Source organism: Ammodytes marinus (assembly GCF_949987685.1).
Source record: "Ammodytes marinus genome assembly, chromosome: 12".
Taxonomy (NCBI): domain Eukaryota; kingdom Metazoa; phylum Chordata; class Actinopteri; order Uranoscopiformes; family Ammodytidae; genus Ammodytes; species Ammodytes marinus.
In genome coordinates this window covers 25,612,582-25,629,894 of record NC_137216.1, presented here as the reverse complement: position 1 = coordinate 25,629,894, position 17,313 = coordinate 25,612,582, and the positions used below count along the sequence as shown (strand labels likewise).

General features: G+C 42.4%; 1 protein-coding gene across 1 annotated transcript; it reads right to left on the bottom strand.

The window, feature by feature from the left end:
• Positions 1-4,086: 4,086 nt before the first annotated feature.
• On the bottom strand, positions 4,087-4,857 carry olig1 (oligodendrocyte transcription factor 1; the record flags this gene model as incomplete). Its single annotated transcript, XM_080037836.1, has 1 exon — positions 4,087-4,857. The coding sequence occupies one exon, from the start codon at positions 4,855-4,857 to the stop codon at positions 4,087-4,089; it is 771 nt and encodes a 256-aa protein (XP_079893962.1).
• Positions 4,858-17,313: the final 12,456 nt, after the last annotated feature.

The following is a 17,313-nucleotide window of genomic DNA, read 5'->3' as shown; positions in this document are numbered from 1 at the left end:
CATACTTTATATCCACGTCATATTAATCTAACTATTGGAAATTCATCTTAAAAAAAACTGGATTTCATTTCAAATAACTCATTTGTAGAAATCTGTTCATGTCTGCATCGTACATTTTGTAATTAAGTTATTTCTGGCAACCAGGTCTCTAAAAATGTTTAAACAACTTCAAATAGAGGAAAAACTACCATCATAGAACACAATGGCAAAGGTTTTGGATGTGCTATCCACTTAAACAAGAGTAAAAAGCATTCATCAGCTACGTAAGTCCAGCTGTGTGTGTGTGTCTGTGTGTGTATGTAGGTGATTGCATCTGTGTGTGTGTGTGTATGTGTATGTGTACGTGCGTTCATGCATCTGTGTGTGTGTGTGTGTGTGTTCACGCACGTACGTGTATATGCGTGTGTTCACGCGCGTACGTCTGTGTGTGTCCGTGCGCGTGTGTGCATTGTCTTACGAGTCTCTCCGCGCCCCATTGAACAACAGTGATGAAATGGAGATGAGTTAAAGTGCCGACACAAAGACTGACCAGACCCCTGCGTTGCTGCGACAATAGAACCACCACACACGAGAAAGTGAGAGCCCTCTTGGAGCAACACAGAGAAAGAGCACAGAAGAAGAGGGGGGAGAAATTAAGGAGGCAAACTTCAAAAAAAGAAAATAAAAAAGAAAGAAAAGAAAAGGAGAAGGCCCTGAACCATCCTGAGAGCAGGAGGTAATGGACTGTGGGCAATAGGTGGCAGAATGGAGAGCAACCCGGAGAAAATAGCAAGGTAGCTAATCCCTCCGCAGATAAAGCAGCTATATGTAAATGAAAGACGTGAAGTTTGGCCATCTTACTTTGATCTGTGAATCAGCCTCTCCCTCCCTCCCTCTCTCTCCCCCCTCCTCTCCTCCTTCACTCTCACCCTCTTCTCCTTCTTCCCTCTTTCCTTGTAAGAAAAAAATCAAGCCTTATTTAGCTTAATCTCACTTAATGGCATCCAGCTCCTCTTTTGTCCAACCCCGACGCTAATAGATTCCCGTTCCTTTCACTCGCCACCATTCACCTATCTACCCTACCCATAATCCTCTTATTCCGGTGGGTAGCAATTATTTTGAGCATTTTATCAGCATTATGATTATGATTATTTTCATTATTAGTATGCATGCAGGCCAGCGCTAAGGGGCCAGGTTGTGGTCTGAGAATATCCTCCCCTCCTGCCATTGGCCTCTTGCTCTGGATTCAGAATGAGGCTGCCGGCTTTCTTCCAGAGGGGTGGCGAGTTTGCAGGAGTGAAGCCCATTCAGCGTGACACATTTTCTGGGCGTTTGAACATATTGTGGAGTGAGTGTAATGAGTAGCACCAAATCAGCCATCCCGGGGCTCCTCGACACGGGGAAACATCAAGAATTTGAAAACGAAGGAGAGAGGGGGTAGGGGGGGGGGGCTAATAATCAAAAGGCCTCCTTTCAGTTGAGGTAGTAATTACACGGCTGGGTTTTGATCTTTTGCTTGTTGGGGCGATGAATAGGTGTAGAGATGAGGACTGTTTCACTATCTCGGGGTTGAAGCTGTTCCGTGTTGTATGCCTGTGTTACCTGAAACCTGTTATTTGTTCCTAAAAAGTTGGAGTGAAGCGACTCAACTTGTTTTTACCTCTATCTCTTGTTTGTCCTGCACTCCAACAACACGTTAGAAATAGGTTACTTATTTACACTTTTTTCTCAATAACAAACTAGAGTTCTTGCTTGTGAGAAATGGGATGCTGAGAGGACACACATGTTGCACACATAGGTGCATGTTGTTTTGTTTTTTTTCTGTGAAGCACTTCCACTGTTTCCCATTCCGGGACATTATTGTCCATCACAACGCAAGACCCCTTAAAAAAAAAAAAAAAAAGATAGAAGAAAACACGACAACATTCAATCAATCTCACCTCGTTCTTTCACCTGGAAGATGCACAATGAGAGGTTGGGGATTCAGTGCCTTGCTCAAGGGCACATCAGTGGTATTGACAGGGGGGTCCAAAGATCTACAAGTATGCTTCTCTAAATCCAAGCACACCTCTTCTTTAGTATTTAGAAATTTCAGTTTGTGTTTTTTCAAAAGTCTCTTCAACACACACACACGCACGCACGCACACACACACACACACACACACACACACACACACACACACACAGGGCCGACGGACTGCGGGGGAAAGTGATACAGTCGTGGGGGGGGGGCCCAAGGCAGAGGGGGGCCCATCAATTTTTTTTTTTTTTTTTTCAACAAGCTCAATATGGGGCCCCGATCTTCGAAGGCCCTGAACAATGCCATTCCAAAAAAAAAAAAAATTGACTGGCTCATGATAGGCCCCTGACCCTTGCAAGGAGATCAGGGGCCTGCGCATGACTAAGGCATGTATGCGGGAGAGTAAGCAGGAGCAAGCCAACATTGAATTGAGCTGGTGGCGAAAATAAACACAGCGATGTTTCTATGGGGATATTTAGCTGTACAGAAATAAGTGCTGGCAAAGCTAGAACTGAAAAGACTCCACATCACTGTGGCAACACAACCTATCTATCAGCTCAGACAGCGCAGAGAAAAGTCTGATGAATACATGAGAGTGATGGCCCCTGCAACTTTCAGTAAGTTTAAAGAAGTGCCACACTGTTACTGTCTTTGAAATGCATTTAGACATGTTAAGGGGAAAACACATTGTATTTATTATTTCAACTATTGAGTTATTTGTAGAACAGCATGTAGGCCAACAAGATTTATTTTCTGAATTTTCAATGCTGCTGTATTTTTATGTTTTAAATTTGGAAAGACATGTTCCAAAACGACCAATAACCTCTGTATTTAAAAAGAAATCAAGCAATTAGGCTAATAATAACCATAAATGAATTATAGGCTATCGCATCACAGTAGGCCTATTGTCCACAATAATCACAGCCCCCTATCCATAAAGGAACTTTAAAAAGTTGAATTTGCACTTGATGTGCATACACAAGTGTATGGTCTATTATTTGTATTTAGTGTGTCTGCATAGTATTGCACCAAAACAGTAGAAGTTTTCTTTAATTGTGTTTTGTACTGTCTGCATGTTTGCACAACATTTTTACCTGCACATAGCAAACAGAATTGCACAACTGTAAGGTCAGTGTCTGTTGTATTTTTGTATTCAAATAAACAGTTGTTTATTTCTATAGTGCGCATTGGCATCTTTGAGCAAAATACCCCCAACATTTTTGCCTCCTGTGACCCTGGCCAGTGACCACCTTGACTAAGACATTTTCTGGGGGAAACACTGGTGAAAGTAATGATTTGGTCATTCATCAAATAATATATATTGTGGAGTTGTCTGGCTCAGAGAGCCATGTGTAATGTAAGACCGCCTTTCAGGGGGCCCATCAGGACTTTTTGTATAGGGGCCCAGAATTTGGTGCTACGCTCCTGCACACACACACACACACACACACACACACACACACACACACACACACACACACACACACACACATTATTATATTGGAGTGTATTGCTATATTGTAATTAGTGGGTTGATATCATGTTGGGTATAAACAACATCATTAAAAGAAAACAGTGAGATGTAGACAAAAACTCAAATACGTACTGTTTTCATGTGAAATTACCAATGCTATTTTGGCAGCTACAGTAATGAATGATGAAGAGGAGCTTTTTAAAAATTACAAGTTTTATTAAGAATTCTCTCCAGTGGGTGCATAAAACTCTCACCAACACTGAAATTAAAACAGACATTAATTCATTAGAATTTACACTTTCAACAGGAATCTTCAAAGCAGTCAATAGTTTCTCTGTTTTTGACATAAGAGAAGTAATAACCTGCAACGTATCTCTCTCTGAAACAGGAAAGGGAAATATTAGACTTACTACATAAATAAACTGGCTTACCAACTACAGATGATCCACTGAGTTCAAAAAGATCAGATAAGCATTGTGAGTAATGACAGCCAATCCTAATACAAGTGTTAAAAATGTTAAATAACAATTCATATTAAAAAAAAATGTGCATACATGTAACAGTCATCAAGTCCGTTCTTCAGAAATCATCTTTCAACTTTAACTTCAAGGTGTCACTTTGGGAATCTTGGAGCCGGAGTGGAGTGGCTAAACCTTGGCAGTCTACAGACTCCACAGGGGCACAGAGGCCCGACAGAGGCCCCGGCAGGGCCCCACTGCACATGGGCCAACGAGGCCTCCATGGGGCCCGGGGACAACAGGGGACATTTAGCAGCGGAGGACGAGGAAGCAGAAGAGGAAGAAGATGATGTGAGGAGAGACTCCTGGGTGAGGAGGAGCTGACTGGGCCCAGAGATGAGGGGCCAACCGCCGGCTAGCAGCAGCCGAGGGACGGGTCCAGTGTTCACCCCCATCCCCACGCCAACGCTCACCTCCCCTAGCAACCGCCTCATCTCCTGCAGAGACGAACCCAGGAGGAGGATGTAGTTCCTGGCCAGAACCAGGGTGGAGATCTTGGAGAGCCTTCGCCCTGGAGGACCTCCGGACTGGTGGGTCTGAGGAGGAGAGGAGGCAGAAGACGGTGAGGAGGCGTAAGGCACCATGACTTCCCTCAGAGAGTCCATGGCAACGTTCAAGTCCTGCATCCGCTTCCTCTCCCTGCTGTTGATCTTCCGGCGGAGGTCCTGCTGCTCCTCTGGGCTCAGCTCCCTGGGCGGTTTCATGGACCCCCGGCCGCCCTGGAGGCCTAGCATGCCGGGTGCAGGATGGAGGCGTGAGTGGCTCAGGTTGAAGTGGGGTAAATCCTGGACCGACCCGGACCTGGAGCCACAGCCAGGTAGAGACTGCTCCTGGGCCCTCATCACCTGGTTCGACAGCACGTTCATAGTCTCTTCAGAGCTGCTTCTTTAGGGTAGAGTTGTTTTGATAATGTCCACAGCAGAGAAAAAAATTTCAGTGATAAAAGTGAAAAAATAAATAATAAAAATAATTCAGTTATGCTTTTTAAAATATTCCACAAACCACAAAAAATTGCCTCCACCTGTTGATCTCCCCTTGGCTTGCAGAAAGCAGCTGCCGTGCCATCCAGCCCGATGATGAGACAACAAACTTTTTTGATTCAGTGAGTGAGAGCTTCCTAAAGTGGCAGCTCAGTTTTATCTCAGTTCCACAGCTGTGTGTGGCGAGAATGACAGCTCACACAGCGGATAAGTGAGCTAAATGCTCCCCTCACATGCCCCCACCTCAGCTCAACTCCTCCCCGACACATGATGGGCTCTGTAGAAACACACATAATGCAGGTCTGACTCTTTTTTTTTAAATATCTGATAATCAACTGGAAGAAGGCAAAAACACCAGAAGAACTGAAGAATTCCATTGAAATATTGGACAATTTAAAGAAAGAAAAGATAAATATTTAGTTATCCCAATCCCAGAGGGATCTGGATGTCATTTGAAAGAGTAACCCCTGCAATGTACAGCATAAAAGCATTTAGACGTACAAGCGGAAAATATGCAGTTAACAGTTCAATCTAGTGTTTTGAAATACATTTTTTGAATTCTAAAATCCAAAGACTGCTGATCCTGACTGAAGTTTCCAGTTTGTCCAGAACATGCACACAATATAGTCTAACAGACTAAAATACGATGGTGAACTTGATGAACAATGGCTCTTTCGTCAAAACCTTATTGTGAGCATGTTAGCAAGTGGAATACAAGCACAAACCTGTTGCCTAAATGCAGCCTCTCGGAGCCACAATTTTTGTGCTTCATTCTTGTTTTAGTACCTGACATTTTCTTTTTTTCAACGTTTACTTTGCCTTTGTGCAAAGGTAATTGAAAGCACACTCAAAAAACAACAACACTGTGATCTTAATGGAATGTACCACTACAGTCATTTAACAACCTGGAGGCCATTAAAACCCACAGTACAGAGAGCAGGTATTAGCAGCATTAGCATGGGCATTAATCGTGTCAGGGAACGGTTTTGGCAGACAGTGAATGGATACATCATTGTGTGGCCAGGGAGTTAATTGATGGTTTTGAGGTGGTGGTTATTGTTGCTCAGTTGTGAGCGCGGGCTAAGCTAACTCAATTGGCTGGCTGGCGGAGGGGCTGATGGGCACGGTTCCAGACAGGCAGACAACAGGCCAATTGACTCCGACCACAGGTGAAGCTGGCTTGGGGCACCGAGGCAAGGCTGGAAACCTCAAATGTGCCATTCATGAGCCACAAAAAAAAGGACCTCAGCATCACTCCAATCGCACAGTGGGGCCCGGTCGTCCTCTTTCTGCACTCGTACCCCTCCCCCCCACCTCCTTGTAAAAGCCCATCTGAACGGGTGAAAAGGAAAGGCATGGGGGAAGAGGGGAAGGACAGCACCGTTACAAACAGAAAGCAAGTTGTTTACGATGAAAGCAGAAGGAGATGCAGAGGAGGAAGACCCTTTCTTTCGCCCCCAAAGCCGCTCTTTCTCTTGTCACTGGTTCAACAAGTGAAAGATGTGTGCGGAGGCGCTTCCCTTCCCCGCCAGTGCTCCGGTGGCGTCCGGCTGGTGCTGTGTGATTGAAGCTGAATGGACGGCTGCAGACGGACAGGAAAGGGAGGGGCCTCGTCAAAAGGGCCAGGCGGATGGCCCTCGCACCTGCAGGGCAACAGAGTGCAGGCAGACAGGATGAATGTGTGTGTGTGTGTGTGTGTGTGTGTGTGTGTGTGTGTGTGTGTGTGTGTGTGTGTGTGTGTGTGTGTGTGTGTGTGTGTGTGTGTGTGTGTGTGTTTGTGTGTGTGTGTGTGTGTGTGTGTGAGTGTGTGTGCACATTTTAAGATTTAAAGTAATATTATGAATATATATATATACATATATTTTAAAGGTCCCCAATTGGTCATTGTAAACCGACAGTCCACTGTTGGCAATGTAGGACAGTGTGTGTGTGTGTGTGTGTGTGTGTGTGTGTGTGTGTGTGTCTTTGCCTGCCTGTGAGCTCTCAATCTGATTTCTAGTGCCCGTCTCACAATGAGATGTAATAAACAGAGTAATTGAAAGAAAACAAGCCGTGATGGTTTTGACTGTATTTTGGGATGTGTCAGAGAGAGAAAGGGGACACCTGCAAGGGGCCATGCATACAGAAGTCAGAAAAGACGAGAAAGAAAGAAGCTGGTGTCTACTAGAGAAAAGTGCACCTCCCCCCACTTTCTTTTAATCCACCACTTACAAGGGAAAGAAAAGTGAGCTTGATTTGGGGCCACAGCCCTGCATATCCGCCTCCCAGCTTCCAGGCTCCTTTTGATGAGGCTGGAACAGGGCAGGAGCACCGGTGGCTTCAGGGCAGTGGGAAGACTAGTGTCTTTATGGTGGAAGGAGTACCATCCATCTGGGCAAGGCCGTCCAATGGTGGGTCTGCACCTGGGAGCTAAATGACTCGTCTGTTCGGAGCCACTTCCTGTGGCTGACAGACAGGAAGACACCTCAGCCAAACTCCTGGGGTCAATTTATCCCCCAATACAGGATGAAAATTACACCAACAGTCACACCACTGAAGAGAAAAATAGTTATGTAATGTTATGTTTTTTTTTTGGTGTTTCCAAAATGATTGAAATAAACACAAATTTAAAAAAAATTAAGTTCTATTCTGCTTTTTCTCTTTTTTTTCGTGTGTGGTTCTTTGGTTTTGTTTGTATTTAGGATTTTGAACGCACAAATCTTCAGTTTAGATAAAGCTTATTGTCTTTTTTTTTTTTATGGAATTAAACCATTATTTACACAGTTTTTTTTTATTAAATGAAGACTCGGATAGTTGCTCCCAAGTCAATAAGGTTTATGAAGAGTTGCAACTTTGATGGTCTTCCTTGAGATTCTGGATACAAATAGAAGGGAAATTTGGCAAAAGATAAATAAAGAAATAGCTTCAGAAGATTCACCAGACGCACCTTACATACTGTAATACTATAATACAAATTATAATTTTTAATAATAGTGAGAATAATAAGAATACTAAAAAAATATATTTCAACTACGTGACATTTGCTTTTGCATTAATTTTTTAATATGTTCTTTTAACATGAGAAAATAATTCCAGAGCAATTCACAGTGTTTTTTTTAAGAATATTGAGTTTGGACCACCAGGGTAGAGCAGACGTTCCCTTGTTAAAACAGACACAAAACACGCTCGATTGGCTCATTGATTGGGTACAAATTGGCATAATTATGAATCAATCCCAGTGAATGAAGTCAAACCACAGTCTGGCCACTGCAGGTCCCGACACAATCTTGATTCAATGGAGTCAATTTACGTCAGGTGTCTGATTGAGCTCTTTTGTGTGACTTTGAAGTATGTGTCTGTCAATGAGTTTTTTTTTGCCTCAGGGGGAGGTCTGGGAGGACTTACGTTAGCGTCTGAAGAAGGCTCTCCAAACGTTAGCCATTACACAGCTATTTTCTGTGTCTTTAAGTACGTCACTGACTGGAAATAGGTCACCAGTGTTTTATTTGGCCACATTTGGTCACATTTATGTTGTTGTTTAAATGTGGATCTGTCAAATGTTTTGGCTATAAATGAAGCACAGTGAAATTATATCTAGTAGTATATTCCTAAATAAACTGTTATTGCTAAATCACTGGCTAATTGAACTCACAAACTTGGATCCAGCATAGAAGTACTGATTGGTTTCCGGGAATCTTATTAAAATGGAGAGTAATGAATGTGTGGACTACTTTGTGCGCTGTCATTTACATGTTTGCCCCAAAGACTCTCAAGCTGGATAACCCAGTCATGCATTGAAGCAATCATTTTTAAACTCATAGCTATTTTTTCTTATAAGACTCGATATCTTAGCACCAAATATTTATAGTGGCAAAAATCCCACAACAAATAGTGACTGTAAGACCGAAAATAATGTTAATTTAAGGAAGTGAGATGGCTGTACCTCAGCTGATGTCAGCCTTTTTAGAATAAATTACATATGGAAGTGCATATAAGATCTGTAGTAGACAAATCTCATGAAATTTGTGACTGAGATCTTAAGAAGGAACAGAAATGTCCATCCTGAAATAGAGGTATGGTGGCCAAATAAAACCTTCAAACACTAAAGTTTACAAATTGCACAAAACTCTCAGATAAAATAATCAATATCAACATCAATATACAGTTTTTTTCTGCTGATTGTTCTCTTCAGCGTTTTTAGACAGATTGGCTAACCAGGACGTGAAATGGGGAGATGCACCTGCTACGGGCTTCACATTCCAAACTGTCTTCTGCTTACAATGTGTGAATGTGAGAGAGCCTAATGAGAAATTAACAGTTGCTAGTGACTGCTTTTCTCCATGTGTCCCTGCAGGCAAACAGGTGCAGCGGCCTGCAACAATGGAAATATAAACAGAACAGGGCTTTTTTCAGAGGGGAAAAAGCTGCTGTGCATCAAAGCAGGGACGGCGGATACACTCGTCTATTGGCCCTAACTCCTGCTCTGTGAGGCTTGGCCAAAGACATGAGAAGATTACAAGCTGTTAATAAGGTGGAACCAATCGGCTGAAGGTCTGCTTTTGTCCTTCCCAGCATGCTTTGTGAGCGCTGGCCTGGGATAGTCGGCATTTGGTGCTGATCATAGCGCGGCAGGGATAATGAAGGTGGGAGGGGTGTAAGGTTTCAGCCCCCGGGCCCTTTGTGAAAGAGAGCCTAAATGCTTCACTCTCAATAGCTGCACACGCTCAGTCGGTCGCGGTTGTTTAAATACAGATGGACATTTGCCACATTCATATTTCATGTTGCTAAGTGATCCAATGACACTTTCTGTCTCGACAACATAATAAAATTAAAAACATGCTTTGGATAACTATTCAGCGTATTATTTAGACATGGCAGAGCAGTCAATAAAGACACAGCAAATTCCTGTTACAAAGTTACGTAGTACAGCTTTAAATATGTTCTTGAAAGTTTTTACATTGATTAGTTTGCAACAGTCAAGTCAAAGTAACCTTTCATTGCGGCCATTTAAAGTTAAACCAAAATCTCAACACAACTCAGAGATTGTCTATTGTTGGAGCAGATGTCCCTCTCTGAAACAATGCCACCAGGGATTTGTGTCACGGCTGCTAATAGGAAAAGGGGTTAGTTAACCCGTCCCCCCACAAAATCTCCTTAAAACCCCAGATCCTATTTAAGCGTGACAATGATGGATTCACAGACACTAAACTTCCACAGTAAGGAATCCTTGTCCCAAAGTCAAACACAGAGCTCCTTCTTCTTCTCACCAAGCGATCAAGGCCAGCATCAGCCCAGTTAAAGCCTAAATGTTGAGGGGGCGGGTTGGGATGTTTCGTTCTGGGGTTTTATTAGCGGTACAAGGCCATGGGGTGGGTTTATAGAGGTTATCCTCGTCTCTATGGAGGGCGGTGCAGCGAGACCTCAGTCAAAGAAACAGTGAAAGCTGATGAGCAGTATGATGGATGAGGATACACGTCCCGGAAATGAAGACTTCTGAAAGTGGCGCTTTTTAGCGAGCGAAAAGGGCAACAGACATCGAATGTGCCTAATAAAGAGACTGCAAACAAAAACTATCTTTGTCTTTGTGATGCATTGCAGATATTCTAACATTGCATAATGTCAACTTCAAACTGAAATCATTTTCTTTCTTATATTGAATAAACCTTGTTTCTTTCGATGTATGTCTTTTTTTCTATTGTCATTGTCCTACAAGCTACAAGTTTAATTTGGCAAAAACTGAAACAACTAATCAGATGAAATAAAAACAAACCTCCTGGTTAGCCAAACCTATCTGAAAAACAAACAGTAAAACTATAAGCCGAACTGTTTGTTTAACTTTGACATGCTGTGTTTGCTTCGGATATTTCCGTGCACTAATTTATTATGTTTTACCTCCAAATAAAGGCTTTTGACAACATATGGATAATCCTGTTGCCCTTAGAAAATGCAGATGTATAATTGCAGGCCCTGACAGAGAAAGCTTGGTATAGTTCTGCTTATGACCAATCATTAAAAACCCATCATATATAACAGTATTTTTTATGTTTAGACCATTTGTGCTGGTTCATGGCTGGTTAGGATGGTCCCTGGATGCCTCCCATTGGACACGTTTCGCGCTCGGTCAGCTGGACGGACACCACGAGGCAGAACCAACCAGGACACGCTGCAGGGATCACACCACCCAGCTGACTGGGGAGCACCAGGGGATCCACCAGCAAGAGATGAAAGGTATTGTGAAGGAAAATAGGTTTTGCTTCCGTTTGCTGCACCGTGAACTTTTACGCCAATTTTGAGGTTGTCAGAGTGTGGCGTATCCACCCAGCCACCCTCTGGCGACCACACACTCTCTCTCTGCAATGCATTTTGAATGTTAAAACGTTGTGTTCTTGTGTCTTTAACCGCTTAAACATCCAATATTTGCCTGGTATTTCCCCCTATTTTTCTTTGAATAAGAAAAACTGCACTATGAAACAGATATATATAAAGCAAACTACATGTTTGTTCCAACACTTCAAGAAAACTATGTTATATTTAAAACTCAAGAGACAGCTGTTTTTTTCATGGCAGCACTTTTCCATAAAAAGAAGTATGCCATATGTCTTGTGCAGCATTTTGTTAACAATTTTTGATTTTTTTGAATTTTCTATTGTTGGAAACTTTGGGGTTTAAGAAGAACTCTAAATATGTATATATCTTTTTAACAGGGGCTTAGTGGCACAAGAGTTTACCCCAGCTGGCTGAGTAGGCAGAGTTTAAAAGGTTAAAGCGATCCGTTCACTTGTTTCTTGAATGGAGGACGTTATTTTGCATTTTAACACATTGTTCTGATTTCTCAAAATCTTGCCACGCCAGGCTGGCAGATGGATGCGATGGATGTAAGATGATTCTTTCAGGCGTTGATGGACACATCTGTCAGCCACACTGTGCATCACACACACACACACAAACACACACCCAGTTAACCAGTTACCCCCCACACCCCCCTACCAACCCCCTCCTTTTGAGATCTCCAGCACAAAATCTCTGCGCTATGCCTTACAGCCTGCAGCTCATTCACCTCCCACTGTGCTCCCGCTCCTCACAGCCTCTCAGCACATTAAAATCCCCACTAAGACCTGAGAGATCAGACTGAAGCAGCCACCACTCTCCCTTTCTATTCAGCCTCCACTCTTATTAAACTGCAGCAGGTTTGTCACAGATGTTGACCAAACTCATGACCGGCCTCCCACTGAGAACGGTTAGCTACTGAGAGTGTGATAGCAGGTGAATCACGTTTTTCTAATGAAATGGTTCAATATAAAATATAAAAAAATACAACATATTTTACTTCTGTCCAGCTTGCTTGTAAATCAGATGACAGCCATTCTGAGTGGGGTGCTGATTTGATTTGTGAAACAGTGGACCCCAAGGGAAGCAACAACTCAGAGAGCAGACATATGTTGCAGCGCAACATGATAGCAGACTTCAGTAACTCGACAAATTAGGGTTGTTAAAACATCTCACGGTGGCAGAAATAATCACAGTGGACTGGCGTATCTTCCAACCCAAGAAAAGTTATTTTCTGGCTAGATAACGTTAGAACTGAAGCTCTGTGGAAAATTCAAGTGGTAAGACATGAAATATGTTTTTATTAAGGTGATAGCTTTAACTCAAGAGGCTGTCATTCAGTTGGCTACAGCAGATTAGCAGAATGCTCATACTTCCATGGTCACCGATTTTAGTCCAGTGTGGTAGCATGCTAACATCGGTTAGCACCGATCCGTAAACAAAGTTTGTGATTTTGAAATGGGAGATGCTGAGGATCGAAATGTCTTTGCATAAAATATAATACATTTTTGTGTTCAGTTCTCTCAATACTTTTGGTTGGTGCGCTTAAAAGGGATGATTGCAAATCAAAGTTTAAGTGAATTTTATTTGGGACTCAATTGCGAGTGCAGACCCATCCATCCAATTCCTTGGTGCAAGAAATGCCAGATCATCTATATCTACTGTATCTATATATGTGTTAGATTTAATAAAAAGTCGATGGAAAGACACAACTGAACGTCTATGACTTTGCAAGGTACGACCAGACACACCCATGCAAGTAAAATAAATATCTCAAATTAGCACATTCTTCAGGCTATAAAGAAACCTGTCAACTGTTTGTCTGTCGAAAAATATGTTTCTAATGACTTGTACAATGTTTCTGGAAGGATAAGATTAGTTATGCCAATGGATTTAATTTGCTGCTGCATCAGCCTCCATGTTCAGGCTTTTCACCACATGTTGGAACCTGGCTACAAAGGTTTGCCTCCATTTAGGAGCATTAGTGAGATCCAACATTGATGACTGATGATAAGATCTGGCTCACGGTCAGGGTTCCAGTTCATCCCTTAGGCTTAGTTTGAGGTACGGGGGCTATCTGTGGGTCGGTCAAGTTATTCTGTACCAAACTTCAAAAAACATTTATTTGTGGACCTGGCTCTGTGCACAGGGGCATTGTCTAGCAGGAACCAACCCAGACCAAATGGGCAGACAAGTGTATGGACAGGGGCTTACTAATCACCGGATCATTCCACCCCAGAAGACAATATATAAGATTTACTTTTTGCTATTAAATTTGATGTGTATATGTATGTAAAGGTTTCTCCGATTGGTGGCAGGTGTACAGACCACATCATATCACTCTCCTTGAATGGCATTTCGAAAGGCCCTCATCAAAGTCCTGTCCACTACAGCACACACCACCAGACAACTGGTCCCCACTGGCCCCCCAGCTCACACCCCTCTAAGACCTCTGTGATTCTGCATTGGTCGATTCATGTCCCGGTCCTGCTCTCCTTTGGATTCACTTTGATGTTTAATCCCATCCTGACTGTGTCCTCCTTCAGTCCGCGGAGCCGCTCGGCCAGTCATGAATATCCAAAGGTCCGCTTACTTGACAGGATTATCCTTCTTTTCAAAGCCACTGGGGACGGATTCTTCAGCCACAAAAAACATACTCAATGGATCTTCTGCTCTCTTGCTTTGTTTCTTTTCGCTTTCCTTTGCTCTCTCACTCCCTTCTGTCTTTGTCCCTCCGGGCTTTGACTAAACACATTGATCCACCCGATCGAGGAGTTCATCTGCTGCTGTTCATAGATTATTGGGCGGACACACACGGGCACACACACACAAGTATTGTTAAGTTGTAAAGTACGTGGGGCTACCGAGATCCTGATGAGTTTGTAAATGGCATGAAGTACCTGCAACCAAAGATTCTTGCAATCGCGAGTATACCCACGTCACCTCACATGAAGTTGGTAAAAGAAAGACAATCAAGTATTGAAATAAGTCACAGGATCGCCTAATGGAATACAGCTGCTGCTCTACCTGCCCGTTGCAAGCTTTAGTTTTGAGGCAGGGCAGTGTAGGGGTGCACAATATTCTGGGAAACTGTATTAAAGATTCATTGTATAAAAGACAACAGAGCCAAAGTTAAAATACCCCAACATGTTTTCAATGGATTAGATTTACCTTCATGACGGCCTGCATTCACCCTGCTTAAAGCAGCTGTGTTTTGCTGTCTGATGACCCCTCATAGCTGTATTACCTGAACTAGAATTCTTGAACTGTACTTGATTGTCCAAATATCCACAACCCGTCAATGCTACCCTTTCTGGGGTATATGTCCTAATCAGTGAGCCTACAGCCACAGTAGCAAATCCGTTACACACAGCACTGAGGTATAACGTTGACCATGTATGAGATGAAAAGTAGAGGAGTTCGTCAAAGTGCTTGTTTCTGAGGTGAACATGAAAAATTCTGTACCAGATTTCATGGTTATCCATACAATAATTCAGTTGAAACCATTTTTTACGGCAAGTCATCCAAAATGTGTCATGATATTTCAATTTGGAACAACACACGAACATTTTCATTCCTTTGAAGCCACAGAGAGCAGCCAGTTAGAATGAAGACTGGAGATAGCGCCCACAGCATGGCATAGCACTGTCAGAAGGTAACAGAATCCACCTACCAGCACTTCCAGGGCTGATTTGGGACCAATCTCTGCATCCAACTTTTGAAAATAGAGCTAAATATGCGTATTTCACGAAATGTTAAACTATTTTCTGTTAACACTTCACAACATATCACAGCACTTAAAAAGTTTCCAAAAAAATAGGCATCTGAGCAACCACTTGTTTCAAGTCTCACCCATACAGTCAGTGTTTCTTTGTGTGTGTCGTAGTGTTAAAGGATGAGCAGATGAGGCTCCAGGGTTGGAATAAACACGGTCCCCTGGGAAAGCGCGGCGACCTCGGAGGTCTCATATTCACCTTAGAGCTCCGTCTATTCCCTTGTAAGTGTTAAATCCTGTCTTTGTCTCTGACAGCTCCTCAGTTTGTTTATCTTCTCTCCCTCCATCATAGACTGTTTCTCTTTCTGTTATTCCCCCACCTTTGATGCGTCCCCACCGATCTTTAATCCTTTCAGCTAACACAACACGATGCGCGGAGCTGAAAGGGTGTACATCTGTGCAGTGTTTTCAGGAAGGTTTTAAATCTATTTACAATAGTGTAAGGCTGATGCTCCCCTTCTGTCCAAAGTTATGAATATTTAAAACTGTCACAGAAGCAACCTCAGACTCGCAGCATCAATGGATAAGTCAGCCTGCCACCAACAGTGGATAAGGAGCTGTTTATTCAAATCCAGACACAGGCATGTGAAGCCCAGCTGCTATTGGCCAGAGTGTTCAGGCAGAGCTGAAAAGATTCTTCTCAGTCAGTTTCTCTTTTAACTTCGGCACCATGTTTTTCTGGGAGCGTTGAAGAAAAATGTTCTCATGAGTTTAAGATGCCATTGTGTCGGCTAATTCCAAAAATGTCTCCAACAAAGTTTGATGTATATGTCTACTTTTCTATTGATTTATACATGGAAAAACAACCCCAATTTATTCAAAAAGGTAACTATAGTCATTTATTCAAAAGCCCTAAATTATGATTGTCTTGATAATTGAATAGAGAAACCTAACAGAAGGCTGTAGTGTAAATGTTTGTGGATCATATGCTGTGGTTTTGCATTCACCAGATCTCAACTCAACTTATATGGGAGACTTTGGAGACAGCTTTCAAATTGAACGTCACTAACACTGTTGGAAACAACTTTTATATACACATACTACTAAATGAATTTGCCAAACATGTCTTGGAGTAAACTTATGTGTTGCCAGGATTATGTCCACTGTCAAGATCTTGACTTGTTACAGACTTGCTGTCGGAGTGAGAACATGTACGTTGGTCAACTTTGGAGGTACTTTCGTTTAAAAAAAAGCTTAAATCTTTGGCAAAGGTGTGAGTTCTTCGCTCAAGCAGAAAAATGGTCAACTCCTGCGGATGCATCTTCGCCCTATGACAAATTTGCATCCACTGGAGGCCTTACATCACCCCCAAAGGTTGCCTGCTTAGAGTTCAAGAGACTTGGAAAATCTATGTCAAGAACTGAAGCTGTTCTGGATGTTGGTTAAACACTGACCATTGTATCATTATAGCTGTCATTTGGTGCAGTTTCGTGTATAGTCCAGACTTCCTCAATCCAAAACTTTGAATTTGCTGCTCCTACATGTCTGAGTTACTAAGAGTAAAATAGATCAATGTTGAATTTACATTAAAGAAAAGGAATGGGCGAAGGGAGTGTAATTATCTTTTGCAATGTGATACAATGTAATCCACATTACACACAATGTCGCTGAGACACCTGAGGGAAAGCAGGTGTTTTAGGATAAATTATTCTGCAATTTACGCCTTTATGTGCCGACAAAACGTTGCGTTAATTCTCAAAATCAAAAGCTGTATGGATTATTTTGTGATAATCCTCACTCCATGTCATCCATCTGTTTTGTTCAGTTTGTTCCAGGTGTTATTTTGCCATGAAGTGAAGTTGTTAAACTTTTATGTTGCATCAGCTTTTATTCAATTTTCACATCACTCTTCATTACCTGCAGAACAGACAAAGTTTCATATGTGGGCGGCTCCCTAGCTGCACAATAAATAGGCAAGCTATACTGTAGCGGTCGCAGTGTTTGGGCTTGCTGTCATTCCAGTTTTTATTCTACTTTCTTTCACATTTTCTTTCACACAAAATGAGATACCAGCGACTCTCCAAAGAGATGGCAGTGCACCTTATGTTTGTTTAAAAAAAAAAGGAATAAAGGAAATTTGCATGACATGATTGTTTCTGGCTGAATTAGCCAAAAACTATTTCTCTTTTTCCTGCCATGTCTTGAACAGAACTTAACAGTATTTTAACATAATTGAAGTCACATGTACCTTTAGCACAAATGGACAATGAGGTTATAAATAGTGATAGCTGAACATTGTTCCCTTTTGTGGTTTGCTGTGG